The sequence below is a fragment of the Eretmochelys imbricata genome, chromosome 17 (assembly GCF_965152235.1).
Source record: "Eretmochelys imbricata isolate rEreImb1 chromosome 17, rEreImb1.hap1, whole genome shotgun sequence".
Classification (NCBI taxonomy): domain Eukaryota; kingdom Metazoa; phylum Chordata; order Testudines; family Cheloniidae; genus Eretmochelys; species Eretmochelys imbricata.
In genome coordinates, this window is record NC_135588.1 from 11,774,075 (window position 1) to 11,790,665 (window position 16,591).

The 16,591-nt window shown below is 41.1% G+C and overlaps 1 protein-coding gene across 1 annotated transcript in view; it reads right to left on the minus strand.

Annotated features, from left to right (window-relative positions):
• The window catches only part of PITPNM3 (PITPNM family member 3), a 239,243-nt gene that overhangs the window by 32,063 nt on the left and 190,589 nt on the right, over positions 1-16,591 (minus strand). The window contains exons 9-11 of the mRNA XM_077836936.1: positions 11,821-12,002; positions 8,269-8,441; positions 985-1,155 (exon numbers count right to left, since the gene is read on the minus strand). Of these exons, the coding sequence (XP_077693062.1) occupies positions 985-1,155; positions 8,269-8,441; positions 11,821-12,002 (526 nt within the window). The remainder of the gene's footprint in view (positions 1-984; positions 1,156-8,268; positions 8,442-11,820; positions 12,003-16,591) is intronic.

The following is a 16,591-nucleotide window of genomic DNA, read 5'->3' on the forward strand; positions in this document are numbered from 1 at the left end:
CAATCCCTGCTCTCCACTTTTATTTTCCTCTGGATTCAGACACACACACACAGGAGATGCATTCTATCCACCCTGGCTAGATCATGGCAAGCTATCTAGGAAAAGAGCAATTGCACAAATTTACACTTTTTTTTTTTTTTTTTTGGTTTAGAGAAGAGATGGAAAATAGACAGACAATCTCTTAGGAGGTATGTGGGATGAGTCAGCCACAAATAATATAGCACAATGACATCTGAAATACCCATGTACATTTAGGTAAGTGTTTACTGGAAATGTACTTAACTGTTCTACCTACATAGGATTAGTGTTTTTAAAAAGGATTTTGCTCTGTTTTCTGTAGCCAACCTAACTATTTTATAAAACTGGCTTTGGAGGACTCTTTCATAGTAAACGAGGCATTGTTCACATGCTATAAGTGAACCTAGGTGTTAATTCACACCACATTCCTCCTACGATGAACCTGAATCTCTGTTATATTTACTGTAGCCATGAGAGTTAGAGAGGAGGTCTGGTCAAAAACGTTCAGTCCAAATATTTTCCCTGATGCAAAATTGGGATTTTAACAAAAAGAAACAAAAACTATTGCATCTACTCAAAAATTGATTTTTTCATCAAAATCCCCAAAATGTTTAGTTTTAGTATTTTTTTTTCATTTTTTTGTCAGCACTTTCCACACTATTAGAAATACTGAAGTAGGCAGACACCTAAGTTGCCGTAAGAGTATATGAAAGAGGGGGCTGTGAAGTGGCACAAAGACTGCAGAAAAGCATACATTTAGGAACCTTATGTCTTTCATTGCATCCCTTTGGGCTTATAACTACAGAGTAAAGCAATACCCCTCCTGCCCTAAAGTTATCTGACTATCAGTATGCTGGTTGTATTGGTATCTAAAATCCTCTTGAACAGCGTAGCTGAAGAGCTCAAGAGATTAATGGGGTAGGAGCGGTGAAATCCAAGCAATACAATATGACATCTTTATCATACCTAATTGGTGTGATCTTCCATCTCCCAGTGGAAATCTCTGGTACCTTGGGACGTTAAATGGAGGCAAGAGGTGGAATTTTTTCTCCAACAGCGGCTCAAGCCTGGAGGCAGAGGGATCAGCAGAGTGAAAGAAACTGTACACTTGGCTGCAAGCTGGACGGACTTGGCAAACTGGAATGAAAGAGAGAGAGAGAGATCAGCATTGCATCTTTATGGGTTGCTCACGTATCTTTCGAGAGGTCTAGGTGGGGGTGTGATTAAATATACAGTCCCTTCAACTTCTACAAACAAACAATAGCCCAAACTACACACACAGTCAAAAGGCAGGAGATTCTTCAACTACATTGTTTCATGCTCCCTTGATGACAAAATGAGCTTTGCAGTAAGATAATTTTGCAAAGGGATAACAGTGAGAAATAGGCAACCTGCTGAGGCTAAGGCCAGCCTTTGAAATCAATGGAAGCCAGAAAGTCAATAAAGTTTTAAAACCTTCTAAATATATTATCGAACATTGCACCTACAAAAGCATGAGGCATCCTCTGCTTGGAATATCTGATGGCAAAACTATTTGATGGGAACATTAAATCAGGAGGATTGAAATGGAGATGAAAGCTGGAGTGGGTATGTGAAGCAAGGCAGCTTCAGAAGTCAATTTCTTGAAGTTAATGCATAAAATGAAACTGCACACATTAAAACAGGAGAGCATGGCTTGTAATATTTGCTAGAGAGAGGCAGCTAATGAGAAATTCAGACAGCAATTGTAAAGGGATGTTTGAAAATCACCCGCTCGCTCAGCTAATGAGGCACTCTTTCAATCTGATATACAGCACTGAGATAGAGACATCTCTTGTACTCAAATGGGTGATCATAGAAGGCTGCTGGGGTCTGTAAACCAGCAGGTGCAGTCACTTCCCAGCTAACCAGACTGCGTTTGGATCACTGTGAATCTCTCCAGTGTTAGCAGATCAATCCATTATGGGCTAATTATGCTAATAGACTTAGTATATTACAGCAGCACAAATATGTTACAACAGTCAATTCATTAACTGTAGGAGTAAAGAACTGATTAAAGTACTTATAAACAGATGTTTGGGAATATTATGCCTGCTCCCATTGAACTCCATATGAGCAGGATCAGTCCCTTAATGTTTTCCAAACTGCTGTGCAATATAATAATCTCTCAAATCTTTTCTATTACAGTTTATTACTGTTCTCTTGCACTGATCCTATAAAACCGATAACCTGCATGGTGCTTTTCTTTAAAGCTCAGTTGTTTGTGCAACATTATTCTTGATCATCATCTAAGTGCTGGTATTGTAAACACCATGTGGGGGGGGAATTGTTTTGGGGCACTCCATCACCCATCATCTTTAATGTATGTATTGTCACAACACACTTGGGAGGCAGGGAAGTGCCATTATCTCCATTGGATAGATGGGGAACTGAAGCATAGAGGCAAAGACCCAGATCCTCAAAGGTATTCAGGCCCTTAACTCCCTCAGTGACTTTCCCTAGGTCACACAAGGAGTCTGTAGTGGAGTAGGTACTTAAACCCAGGTCCCCAAATCCCAGGCTAGCATCCTGATCACTGGACCATCTCACCTCACCTCACCTTAATAGTCAAGATGAAAGATTCCCACACTCCCCCTTCCTTCTGAAAGGATTCCCAATGAAACAGGGCAGTGGTTTTCAACCTTCTCTGAACTGTGACTCCATCTTACAGCAGAATATTGTTTCCCTCACCCCCCCAGTCTGGGACACATCTTCCAGAAAAAGAATGAAATTAGGGCTGAGAAGCTGGCCCCATGTTTCAGAAATAGGCTTTAGGCTGCTTTTACCTGGAGGGGGAAACCCATATGCCAGACTGATTATTAACTTGAGAACTACTCTGACAGAATCCACTTAAACTCAATTACTCTGTGTTGCAGGGTTTTCTGATGGAGTTGGTCTTAGGAGCCCTCTCCTCAGGACAACAGGCTCAAATTAAAGAGGGAAATAAAAGCAACACATGGGTTCATTGTCATTCTCCACAGTTTCATATGGTGACAGCTGACGTGTTCAGCCAGCCGCTGGATAAAACATGATGTACTTTGGTTCAGGCACTGCATATTCCTCAGCCACGTGTGCTCTTTGGGAGAGGAATGGAAGAGTTAAGTTGGAAAACACTGAAGCTTGACAGGCTTTGTAAGCCCCCTTGCTGATATGTGGCTTTGAAAATCCATGCCATATAAGCTGCAAGTCTAATTGGCATTTAGGGCCAAATGATGGTACCAGTGAAGACAATGGTGCCATGATCTGACCCTTCAAGAATCCCCATGACCATCAATATGATGGCACTGCCCCAGGCAGACTGTAGCAATAGCTTATAGTAATATTCACTTTATACGGGCAGGATGTTGTGCCAGGAACAGAAAGGCAGAATGTTCAGACATACTCAGTGGGCTCCCCATCAGTTCCCAGGGTAATGAGAAAATACATTTTTCAGTGTTCTTGCCAAGAACGGGCTGTTAAAAATGATCACTCATGAAGGTTTCAGTTCACAAAGGTGTCTAAGGAAAAGCATGTCCGCTGTTAGGCATTGACCTCCGGGAGCTGGGGCCCAAGTGCTGAAACTATGTCTAAACTGCAACCAGCACCTATCAACTGTACTTCCTAAATTAGACCACATTCAATGTAAACCAGATTTCTGTTCTGTAAACAGCCAAACCACGTGACCTCAAATTAGCCATCAAAGCATCGCCTTTCCAGTTAGCCTCTGGTTAGACAGATGCAGTTGACTGCAGCCCTAAAAGGCAGGCACATATTCAGCCTATGGGGTTGGGCATGCAAGTCAGGTAGGTGGCCACCACCCTATGGCTGCCTCTACATTTGGAATTCACAGAAATGGGTAGGCATCTACTTTATAGGTGAATCCACTGCATGGGCAGAAGCCAGCAGGCAATGGCCACTACTAACAAATTTGCCCCAGACAGGCATCTCCATGAGTGAGAGTGTTGGGTGCAAGGAGTAGTAGCTCATGGATTCATTGACAAATTTCTAAAATACAGTGTCGGCTTTAAGTTCACTCCTTTCTTTTAATGACCTCTCTAGTTCATCTAGAGGATAAAACCCTATTCTCCTGAGTTGTATGTCATGGAGATGCAGATACTGTGCTCTGGGACTATCCTTCCCTCAATGTTTGATCAAGGTCTGGCAAGCTGGGATCTTTTCTGTCACTGTGAATTGCATTATGCATCACATTCCACATTCACTGACTCACTCTGGGGGAGGTGGAACATTTGTTTCCTTCAGGTGGTTTCTTGTCATTTAATTGTCATTAAAAGTCTTCTTTGGGGTCTTTCAGTCAAACTTTGGCCCTTCCCCGGGCCCACTTTGTGACGTGTCTGGTTTATGATCTGTGTCTAATGCCATGTTTCCCAGGTATGGGGAGTCCAAAACCTGCTCTGATGTCTGCTGCATGTTGTTTATTCTAGCAGGAAGTTATCTGAGCATCAAACAATTGGGGGGTGGGAGGAGATAATCAGAGTGTTTGCTTCAGACACTCTTTCTCCCTTCCCATTAGCACCTGAATATGGGCTACTCATTAGCCTATCTGGTGTTTTATGTATTATTCATTGCATATCATTTGCCTATATTACTAAAATGTAACTGAATTTGTAACCTTATCTGATATGTTCTAGGTCTGTTTCCTCTGTCCATTTTTTGTGCCCTCTGTGTGAACGTTTAAGGGCGTATAACTGGATTGTAAGGACTAATAAGTACTTATAAAATGGCTGCTGTGTTTCTATAATTGCCATTTTTGGGTCTTTTTTTAAAAAATTGTAGTTCTTTGAACATTTTCAAAGCTAAAACTCACTGCAAAGCTTTCACTGTTCTTAAGAGATTGTCTGGAGTGCTTCAAATAGAGGATCCAGTAGTAAACTGTGCTAGTCCCTACTGAGTTTCTGGTCACTGGCATTATTTTGGGAAGACCATGAGATGTATCCATTTCAGCAGTTCTGTGGACTGAGTTCCGAATACTTAACTAGCTAAAATAATTGGTCAGGTTTAGATGAAAAAAGTTACCCATAAAGCTCTGAGGCCAGGGTCTGCATGCTCAGAAGAGTGTGAGTGCTAGAGAATATCAAACTTTGGGAAAGCTTTGATGGACTAGAAAACCATGAATGAGGAACATAGAAGGTGGAAGAGTATGAAATTGAGCTGTAAATGATTAGTGATTTATAGGACGAGAATTGTGACTAGACAACTGGAAGAGCAAAGAAAGAACTGCAGGAGAGGACATTAAAAATTGCCATGGAATGTCAGGGGAATGTTGGATGAGGGGGAAAATAGAATACCCCTAGAAAGGACAGCAAAATATGGAACCTAGGTTCACTTTTTAGCTAGATTCCTGCTACCACAGAAGAAAAATCAACATTCAAAGCTATGATGCCTAAGCATATGACAGATGTTATATATATTCTGTATGTCTACATTATACAGCATCCCACTACACCATGCGGTCCTATTTGCAGCAGGAAACACACAATCCATTGGGCAAATTTTCCTTTGCCTGTGGACTCATAAACCGTTTCATTTTAGTAATTAGTAAAAACACAAAATAAAACTTTAAATCAAAAACAAAAGGACGTCTAGCCTTATATTTCTCATGTTTTCTGCTCTCTACCTCTCATCTCAATGAGGAGTGACTGACTCCACCAACTTACTAATTTCAGTCATATGTATGAAAGGAGCCTTCTGGTCACACATTTTCCTTTTGGCAGCACGATTCAATTTTTTTGCCCCCTTATGGAATTCTCCTAACCAGAACCTCCCTCTGAGGACTGACAACACTTCACGTTGCACATAGACGGCTCGTGCTGGAAATGTCTTTGAAATACTGGTCAGAAAGGTTGCTCTCAAAAGCAGCTCCCTGCAGGATATTTGAGGGAGGACGGAAGTGAGGGCTAATGGGAAGAAATAATTTGTAATAGTTCAGAATGCTGTTAATTTAGCAGCATGTTGCTGCTCAGTATCGCAGAGTGCCTGAAGCGATGAAGGTTGCACTGTTCCAGCATTGTACTCGGATAGTGAGGAGAGAATGACTGAAGGCAAGAGAGATTAGAAGACTATGCCCCCGATCCAGAAAAGCATCTAAGCACCCGTGTAGCCCCACTGAAGACAATAGGACGACTCATGGGCTTCAAGTTAAGCAGCATCTTAAGTACATTGCTGGATTGGGCCTTCACCAATAAAAACTGGGGCATTGTAAGAGATTTGAAAGTACAAATATCAGATTGGTAGTAAACACGCAGGTTGCAATAGAAAGATCTTTGTGGTTTCTATATTTTGCTACTGCAATAGCTCGGTAGGTAGTATGGGTGGCCAGAAAACAACTCCATTTCATGAAACATTTTTTGAAATGTTTCTGTGAATCACCAGAAATAGTATAAATATCCCAGTGTGCATTAAAAAAAATTGTGTTTTTTTTTTTTTTTTTTACACTTTACTGGGCATTAAAGGTTTTGAAATTTGTTTTCATTCTGATGAAGAACAAAACCAAGACCTTTGGAAAACTGTTGTGAAAAAAAGACAAAAAGAGAAAGAGAGGGCGAGGCCCACCCCAGAGTAGCCAATAGCCGGATAGTCAAGGCACTGACTTGGAATGTAGCATGTGCTCTCTCTCTCTCTCTAAAAAAAGAAAAGGAGTACTTGTGGCACCTTAGAGACTAACCAATTTATTTGCACATAAGCATAAGCTGTAGCTCACGAAAGCTTATGCTCAAATAAATTGGTTAGTCTCTAAGGTGCCACAAGTACTCCTTTTCTTTTTGTGAATACAGACTAACACGGCCGTTACTCTGAAATCTCTCTCTAAATTCCATCTTTCACCCGAGAAACTTTCCCAATGAAATTTTCATTTTAAATTACACATTACTGCAAAACATTTCACTGTGGCTGAAACTACAGTTTTTGATGGCAAAAGGTTCAATTAGAAACTTTTTGAGCAGCTGTAATGGACAGTCAATAGGAGCTTCTTTTATGTATCTCAGCTATTTGTTGTAGGTTTAAACAAAACCAGAAATTAACCCTGAAGACCATCTAGCTATACATTCATCTACCACATATTACTGCATGTTCTCACATTTGTCACCTGCCACAGAGCTCGGACACATTATTTCCCACATCACAGCACAGAGGTGTTATACTAACAGAACCTGACACAGCATGAAGATTCAAAGGATACAACTTGTCTTTTAGGAAAATGGGGTGAGTCACCAGAAATAGTATAAATATCCCAGTGTGCATTAAAAAAAATTGTGGGTTTTTTTTTTGTTTTTTTTTTTTTACTTTACTGGGCATTAAGCCATCACTAAAGAGGAAAAAGAGGTTTTTGACTGTTAAAAAAAAGACCCAGATTCATCCAAATGCCACCTGGAATAATGGGTACAAATCACATGGAAGTCTCTGGGCCAAATTCAGAGGTGATTTTTTTGGGCACTTTTTCAGGGACTGTTCCTACAATTATACTTATGTACATGCTTGTAGCAGTATGACATTGAAATGCATAGCCAGCAGTGATATGAGTTACACATGAGGTGTGAATGGGTCAGAAAACAGGTGTAAATGGTATAGTACCCTAACATGCCCCAGTTGTACAAAATGAGTGCAGCTTATATGCCAAGAAAATAAAAACAGGTGTGTACAGTCCAAAAAGCAAATCGAGAGGAGGGTGTAAGATTAAGCAAGGTGGCTACAATTTATACTTGCACCATTTCTCAGCACTTCTGGGCCCAGTCAGTTTGAGCCCACTTATACCAGGGGCTGAATTTGCTCCCCATGGAAAGCTAAAATGATGTTAGTTATATTTTAAAGCCACATTCTGCTTAGTTGCACTCGGTTCATTAAAATTACTCTGAATTTACATTGGTATATAGTAGAGCAGCATATGGACCATTGGTTACACATATTGTATACCAAAACAGTGCAAGTTTCACTGCTTAAGACGGCATTTACACAAGGTTGCCAAGCCTCCAGGATTGTCCTGGGGTCTCCAGGAATTAAAAATTAATCTTTAATTTAAAATTATGTCATGTGATGAAACCTCCAGAAATACGTCCAACCAAAATTGGCAACCCTACATTTACATCACTGCTGAATTGGGACCTTTAGCATGCTGGTCCATTACAGGTAGGAATTCATCAGCTGTCTCATCTCTAATTTTGCTTAACGGAACAGTGCGTACCTCTCTTTGCCTGTATTGGGCATTAAGCAGCCAGTATTCTAACCTCGAAGAGCACTTACCATCCAGTCCAGGCAGAACAGTACTCCTCATGGCCAGTACTAAGCCAAGCGGTGATCCAAACAGGAAGAAATCTGAAACTTCAAATTCAAACCGTCCCAGGTTTACTTCCGAGAGACTGGAGCTGCTCATAGGAGGAAAGTCTGCATCGTTCTTCATAACACTCGCGTGGATACTGAACAAGGAAAATGGATTGACTTAACAACAATAAACCAGGGGTCCCTTTCCACCTTGCTGTGCAAAGGCTCTACTTCAAAGAGGGGCTGCTTAGAAAACTCCAGTCTCGGTCTGTAGGTCCAAACTTTCTGCTTTAATAATGAGACACTCATACAGCAGAGCCAAGCCCTAACCATAATGGCTTCCCATTCTCTCTGTTACAGTCATCTGGAATATTTTATTTTCTGATGCAGATACATAATAAATTTGCTACCGTTAAAGATCAGTAATTCCCTGCAGTTAAAATACTTGGCATAGGAGACAGCTGTGTGGGCATTGTATGACTCAGGACTACCCCCCCCCCCCGAAAATAATAATTAGAGCAGGAATTCACTGAAAAAGTGTTTGCTGCAAATTGTAATGGACCCAAGTTGTGTAAGAATATGACTCAACAATGTCATTGTACATGAGAGTTTTTGGTGTGACAAGGATCTTCATGTCCATGAGGGTTTCTCTGACTTTTCACCCCCACTTTGCAGCTATCTACTTAATAATAAGCAGCAGTCTAGCTTCTCATCTGCATTGCAAAGTGATTTACAAACTTTATATTAACCCTCAAACCACCAACAGTTGAGGTAGGTAAGTATCGTTATCCCCTTTTTTAGAGAAAATGGATTCTCTACTGACTAGCATCTTACTTCACTATTCACGTCTGTGCAAAGCTGGTGTAAAATGCTCCCAAATCAGAATGGTGGTGTGCCAGGCCCAGAGAAGTGAAGAGTTTAATTTTAAGAGATGCAGGACATTCTGAATTCCAATGAAGTTCTGGGTGCTTATCAACTTTTGAAAATCAGGCCTCAAATTATTTACCATAGACCTCACACCATGTCAGAGGCTCAGCCAGGATTAGAAGTCAGGAGTCCCGGGCTCACTGTCCTGTGTTCAGAGTAAAAGACCAGGCCTTTCTGACAACCTGAGAACTTAATGGTACCGTCTTGAGCCCTTCAATGTTGTACCTGATCTTCTCACTTAGACAAGATAAGACACTTTGAACCCAAACCACTAGGGACAGAGTTTAGCCCCTACAGTGCCCCCGAGTTTACAGTCATGCAGAATAGAATGAATCCAGGAGTCAAACTCATCTTCTGCTTGGGCACTGCAGAGTTACCACTCCATCCCTACGTTGCATTATTGGCCCCATGTCGCGTCATTGCTACACTACAAGATAAGAGAAGCTAGCACAAAGTAGCCAAGACAAACATGTCAAAGTATACAGAACAAGTTTCCATGCTTAGGAGGTATCGTAGTCATATCATTATCCAAAATGGGATAAGATCTCTAAATTAAAAAACAACAACAATTGTTAATAATCCTACATGGAACTGATATGTAAAAAACTGAAACTTTTTAAATTGCTGTACATGCTGGGGAACCACAGATCTCAGAATATTTTTCATCCTCAATCTGTGCATTTCCAGCTATTTCCATGCTACCTTGCAATAGATTTGTGCAAACCTGGTGCTTGAAGAGTCAGAAATCTGAGTGGGGTGTAAAATTTTCAGGGGGAGGTTAAGCATAGGCAAAAATGTACTTGTAAGTGTAGCAGTTTTCAGTTTAAAACAATTGTAAATACCTAGAAACTGAAACGCGGAAGGTTTAAGGAGGGTTGTTGTGCTGCTTTTTTTATTATCTTGTTTTCCCCATGAGTATGAAATACATTTCTCTTAAGAACCTTTCTCTTTACTACACTTCTGCCAATACCCACCTCTCCATCCAAGCTAAAAAAAATCCAGATTCTACTATTTAAATCAACCAGATTAGGCAAAAATTATAAAAAAGGATCATTCAGAACTACTTGCTCACTTAACATTATTAATGCTAATCAAATGAGTCTCTGTCTTCACATTTCAAACTCTATTATGTTCCCTTTCCTATTTCTCTGAACTAATAAATCTCTAGGAGTGTAGCACTGTCTGCTTTTGATGAACAAAGATTGAAGTTCAAATGCTTGTCATTAGAACACAGGCATACACTGTTATTTCTATCTTGATTTTTTTAAAAATAAAAAGATGGGCTTTTTTTTCTTTTGTGAAAACATAAATAATGTACTTTGGGGGGTGAGGGGGATTTTCTTTTATATATTTATTTTGCAACTAACATGCACCTATAGTCTATCGGTATTAGGAAAAGAAGAGTGCCAATATTTTGATGTGTCAATTTGTAAGCAAGAGAGATCAGACGCCAAAACCTGATGAATTAGTTCAGTTGAGCCAGATTGTATAATAAATGGGTTGAATGGAGAGTTCAGATTAGATAGCCTGGGAGTTTCTTGCTGCTACACAGGGAGCTAAAAGTGATGGACTAGAATTCTTGACAAATTCTCTGACACAGACAAATGGAAAAAGACACATTGTTTTCTTGAAGCAGGAAGGTACTTTAAAATGTAAGGACCTGGTATCCAAAAAGGAACAGCAGCACATTGATGTGAAAACCAAACAGAATAATTAAGGAAACCAAAGCAAAGAATGCATTGACTGCAGCCAAAGAGATAGAATAAAATTACCTTGAGCTATTACTGACAAAACAGGCAGGCTGGAGTACAGCACTGTGGCAAGTCTGCACTGTACCTGAGCTCTCACAGAACTGAAACTTGGGAGCACACAATGGGGCTTTTCTCTCTATCGGCATCACCCCCAACGAAATAAAGGAAGAAAGAACAAACAGAAAGAAAAAATAAAGCACAAAGGATACAGATACTAAAGCAAGCAGTCAAACTAGGTAGGTAAAGACAGAGAGAGAGACAGACAAAGGAAATGATGAACCTCCCATGCTAGATATATTGTTAAAAGGTTTCTTTTTTAGGATTTAGGGAAGCTAAGTAAGTTTCCTTTAAAAAGATTACTTTTTATTAGTTTAAATTGAAGATTTATGGAGGTTTTCAAAAAAGCCTGAATAGTTTGTAGACAGCTGAGAGCACCAAAAATCAATTTCCTAATTCTCTGAAGAATCATGGAAAGCCTCTAACGAAAGTCAGATGGGGCTAAATAATAGTAATAAAAAAAAAAACTTCCAAAAAAATGCCAAGTCTATTTGATTTGACTTGTGAGAGGTGCATTATAAAAACTGGGATTTTTTGCATTCAGTTTCTGCATTCAAAATTCACACCAGTCAACAAAAGTTGAATTAAAAAATACGCTGAGTGGGTCCAGATCAATGCCCCACACCCCAAAAATTAAATATCTACATTTTTCCGGAGTAGCTTGCAAAGGCTTAAACTAAGTCTGCAGCAACATATTATGTGGGTTATATAAATGATACCATTACTCTCACATTGCCTGTATTAATACTCCACATTCAATTGTAATCCTATTGCTTTTACTGAATTAAGGACTAGTTACCTCGACAGAAAAGCATGGTGTTGGGAAATAGTGTCACAGTCATAAGTGGACGAGTCGCTCTGTTTCCTTGGCAATGGTTGCCTTGGTGCCTCATCCTCCATGATTCCCGAAATGTCAATATTACTTTTGCTTAGGCGTTTGCTGCCACCCAGACTGGAATCCTCTGCTAAAAGGGGATTATCCTTTAAAGAATGAACAAAGCAAAAGGGAGGTTGAAAAAGCGACCAAAATAAAACACAGCTAATATGAAGCAGTTCTATTTGTATAGTTGTCTTGTATTAACCAACAGAGGGTGGAATTGTTAGCTGTCATCTCTACAAAGGTAAGAATAAGGAGGCTGAGAAACGACCTGATGTCTGTCTTAGCTGTGTGTCATGCAAACTGGGGGGAGGGTCACTTGTATGACAACTTTAACCCTGGTAACTCCCTTCTGGGTTTGGGGCCCTATCCAAAGTCCAGATCCCACTGACTTCAGTGGTCCTTTGAGTGCCCTTTAAATAACAGACAGACATAAGCAGCCTTGATCCAAGTGTACAGAATGCATTGAAATACATTAACGGAATAGGCCTTCATGCCCCATGGATGCGATAGGTAGATGTAAAGTTAAAATAAAAACTTATTTGCTTAACATGAGCTTTTTGTGTGTTAATGTGGAGAACAATAGGGTCTCCGCTCAATTCTTATTACGCAACTCATCCTATTTTTAAATTTGCCTTTGAATCTCTTATCTGCATTGCAAATCAACATACAATCTTACAGTGAAACTCTCAGTTTCATAAGAATTATTAACAATCTTAACAGAAAAACAGTGAACTTCTCAAAGTCAAAATGCCTTTTGCCAAAATGCTTCCTGGCTGGATTTCTTTTACAGGTCCCTTTTGCAGCACTTTTTAACAAAGCAGCAATTCTGAACAGCAAAGGAATTATTGCTGTGGATAGCTCCTTAGTACTCCGTGAATCTCTCTTATTCCTGTTCATAAGATTTTTGTGAACAGACCATGATTATCTCAAATTGATTAGTTATTCAAAATTATTTGACTAATAACTTCTATGAAGAGATCTTGCGCTGTACCTTGTCTACAAGCAACCGAGTTGTGAATAGACAACGTATTTGTGATATAATAATTTGAAATTTGCTTTCCACAAATATGTTGCAATCTTTGCTTTGATTAAATGTTCCTTCCTGTAAATTAATTTATAAGAATGTTTATGGCTACCACACACAAAAGGTGTTGAGGGCACAGTGCGTGCACACACACACACAGCAAAATCATTTATACCTCCTGCAATTCATTAACTTCAACAAGTTTTGGATAAAGCACTTAAAACATCTGATTGAATAATAAGCTTTTTAATAATTCTCATTGTCACATTATCTAAGCACTGTGAATATCATTAGAGAATATCAGGTTGCCAACTTTCAAAATTTTATCATGAGCCTTGTAATATTTTGTGTTAAAGCCCAAGACCCTAGAGTCATGTGAATACACAAAAATCTCAAATTTTGTTTGTTTAAAAATAAGTTTCTAGTCCTCCTGGGTGCAGAGAGGCTTGAAAACGTGCAGCCTAAAATCTCCAAAATAGTTAAATTAATTTTAAAAAAAAAGCCAGAAGGCCAATCAATCCAATTTTTTAAAATCTCCTTATTTTTATGCCAATATCACATTTTTTTCTTAAGGGCTAGACTCAATTTTTGAATACATGGAGTTGGCAACACTGCAACACAAACGCACTTATTTCTATTTAATCCCACATCTGTTTTGCTGGCCTGGTTCTCAGCAATATTTAGACACTGCCTCGTGCTACCACTGAACTAGGTCAACAGAATGTTCAATAAAAGAATGACCAGTGGCACTGGAAGTTACGGGTCTCTTCAGTCTGTAGGAAATTGGCAGCAGTTCACGGTTGCCCACGGAGCATCATTAACACCTGTGTCCAGGTTTCTTCCGCTGGGTCACAAGGCAACCACTGTGAGATTACTAATGGCACAGTTTGATGATCTTAGAACAATACTGAGTGGAAAAACATCCAAACTCCTGCTGCAGGGCTGCCACCACCCTGGTTAAGTTGGCATTTCCATGTGTGTGTTTATTTACTGGATATCATGCTGCTGTTTGAGCTGGATCCTGTTCAGATGTGGTAGCTGTTTTCTTTAGTGACAAAAACTAATCTAAATTAACAGGGTATTGCAATTTTTGTTTTTTGTTTGTTTTTGTTACTCTACAGATTAGGAGGAAAAACCCCAGATCACCTAGTTTTTGGATTACATTGTATGTAGCTGCCAAAGCCCAGGCACTTCAGATGAGGTTTTGAGGAGGGAGGGGGTTGTATGGAAGGAATGAACAAGTCTGGATGGAGAAGGGATTAACTACATAGTAACTTTCTTCTCTCTTATCTTCCACAAGTCAGTGAAGTTTTTAAGAGTGACCTCATTGAGGGCACAATCCTACCCCGTCTCTACACAACTGTCCCCTGCCCCTGATTTCCGTTCTCTGTCACACTGTTCCCCTCAGGGTCTTCCTGGGAACATAACGGGATAATGTTGAAATGTTTTCAAAATCATTGTTTACGGTTTATTACAGTGGAGGCCCCTGCTGAGATCAAGGCTACATTGTGCCGGGTGCTGTACTAACGCAGTGACAGTAGTCCTTCTGCAAAGCATTTACAATCTAAATAGACAAGACAGACAAGGGGTGGGAGAGAGGAAGTGCTACCAGCTCTGTTTTCCAGATGCAGAACTGAGGCTCAGAGAGATTAACCCCTGGTCTAAACTACGGGGTTAGGTCGAATTTAGCCGCGTTAGGTCGAATTTTAAAATGAATGCGTCTACACAACCCAGCCCGTTCCGTCGACCTAAAGGGCTCTTAAAATTGACTTCTGTACTCCTCTCCGGCGAGGGGAGTAGCGCTAAAATCGACATTGCTAGGTCGAATTTGGGGTAGTGCAGATGCAATCTGAGAGTATTGGCCTCTGGGAGCGATCCCAGAGTGCTCCAATCTGACTGCTCTGGACAGCACTTTGAACTCCGATGCACTAGCCAGGTACACAGGAAAAGCCCAGGGAAATTTTGAATTTCATTTCCTGTTTGGTCAGCGTGGCGAGCTCAGCAGCACAGGTGACCATGCAGTTCCCCCAGAATCGCAAACGAGCTCCAGCATGGACCGAAAGGGAGACACTGGATCTGCTGTATGGGGAGAAGAATCTGTGCAGGACGAATGCCGATCAAAAAGAAGAAATGCTAATATATATGCCAAAATCGCACAGGGCATGGTGGAGAGAGGCTACACCAGGACACACAGCAGTGCCGCGTGACAGTTAAGGAGCTCAGGCAAGCCTACCAAAAGACAAATGAGGCAAACGGTTGCTCCGATTCAGAGCCCCATACATGCTGCTTCTATGATCAGCTGCATGGCATTCTAGGGGGGGACCCTACCACTACCTCACCACTGTCTGTGGACATTTGCAAGGGGGGAGTCTCACGCAACAGGGAAGATTTTGTGGATGAGGAAGGAGGAGGAGGAGAATGCGCAGCAGGCAAGCGGTGAATCCGTTCTCCCCGGCAGCCAGGACCTTTTCATCACCCTGCAGCCAATACCCTCCCAAGGCAGGATCCCCGACCCTGAAGGCGGAGAAGGTATCTCTGGTGAGTGCACATTTGTAACTACAGTAGAGGGTTTAAAAGCAATAGTGTTTAATGTTTGATTTGCCCTGAAGAATTGGGATGCATTCGTGGCCAGTACAGCTACTGGAAAAGTCTGTTAACGTGTCTGGGGATGGAGTGGGAATCCTCCAGGGACATCTCCATGAAGCTCTCCTAGAGGTATTCTGAAAGCCTTTGCAGAAGGTTTCTGGGGCGGGCTGCCTTATTTCATCCTCCACAGTAGGCCCTGTTACCACGCCAAGCCAGTAGCAAGTAGTCTGGAATCATTGCAGCACAAGCATGGCAGCGAATGGTCCTGGGTTTTGGTCACATTCAAGCAACATTCGGTCTTTATCCTTCTGTGTTAGCCTCAGGAGAGTGATATAATTCATGGTCACCTGGTTGAAATAGGAGAATTTTTGTAAGGGAACAATAAAAGGACCCCGTTCATGCTGGGTTGTTTGCGCTTGGCTAAAAGGGTTCACACCGGAGAATAGCCATGCAGTGGTGGGAGGGGTGAAGGGCTCATCCCAGAGAATAGCCATGCGGTGGGGTGTGGGGAGGTGTGTGCTGCACATCCACCCGAAAACCGCAGCCCCTCCTTTTAAATGTGAAACCCAACCGGCATTGCTTGCTATGGGAAAGGATGGTGCTGGAGTTTGAAATCATTCCCACATGTTATGAAGGCGGAAGAAGCCAACCCCGCATACCAAAAGGCTGACCATGGCAGCCTGGAAACCAAATTCTGTTGCCCAGCTGTGTGTGATGTATCACCATACCGGCAGGCACTCACCATAAAAGGCAAAATGCGACCTTGTACCTAAAGCACATGTGCTGTCTGCTGTGAATTGCTTGATTCACTGTGAAATTCACTGTGAAATTCACTTTTGTTCTCAGAAATGCATCATCCTAAATTTTACTCTCCCTTTTATCTCCCCCAGGTGCAAATGTTTCTATGCTCCCCCTATCATCTCCGTCCCTGAGGTTATTGCAGATTAGAAGATGAAAAAAACCGCACTCACGATGACATGTTTTCCGGGCTCATGCAGTCCTCCTGCACTGATAGGGAACAGCTTATTGCATGAAGGCATTCAGTGGCAGAGGCCAGGAAAGCATTAAGTGAGTGTGAAG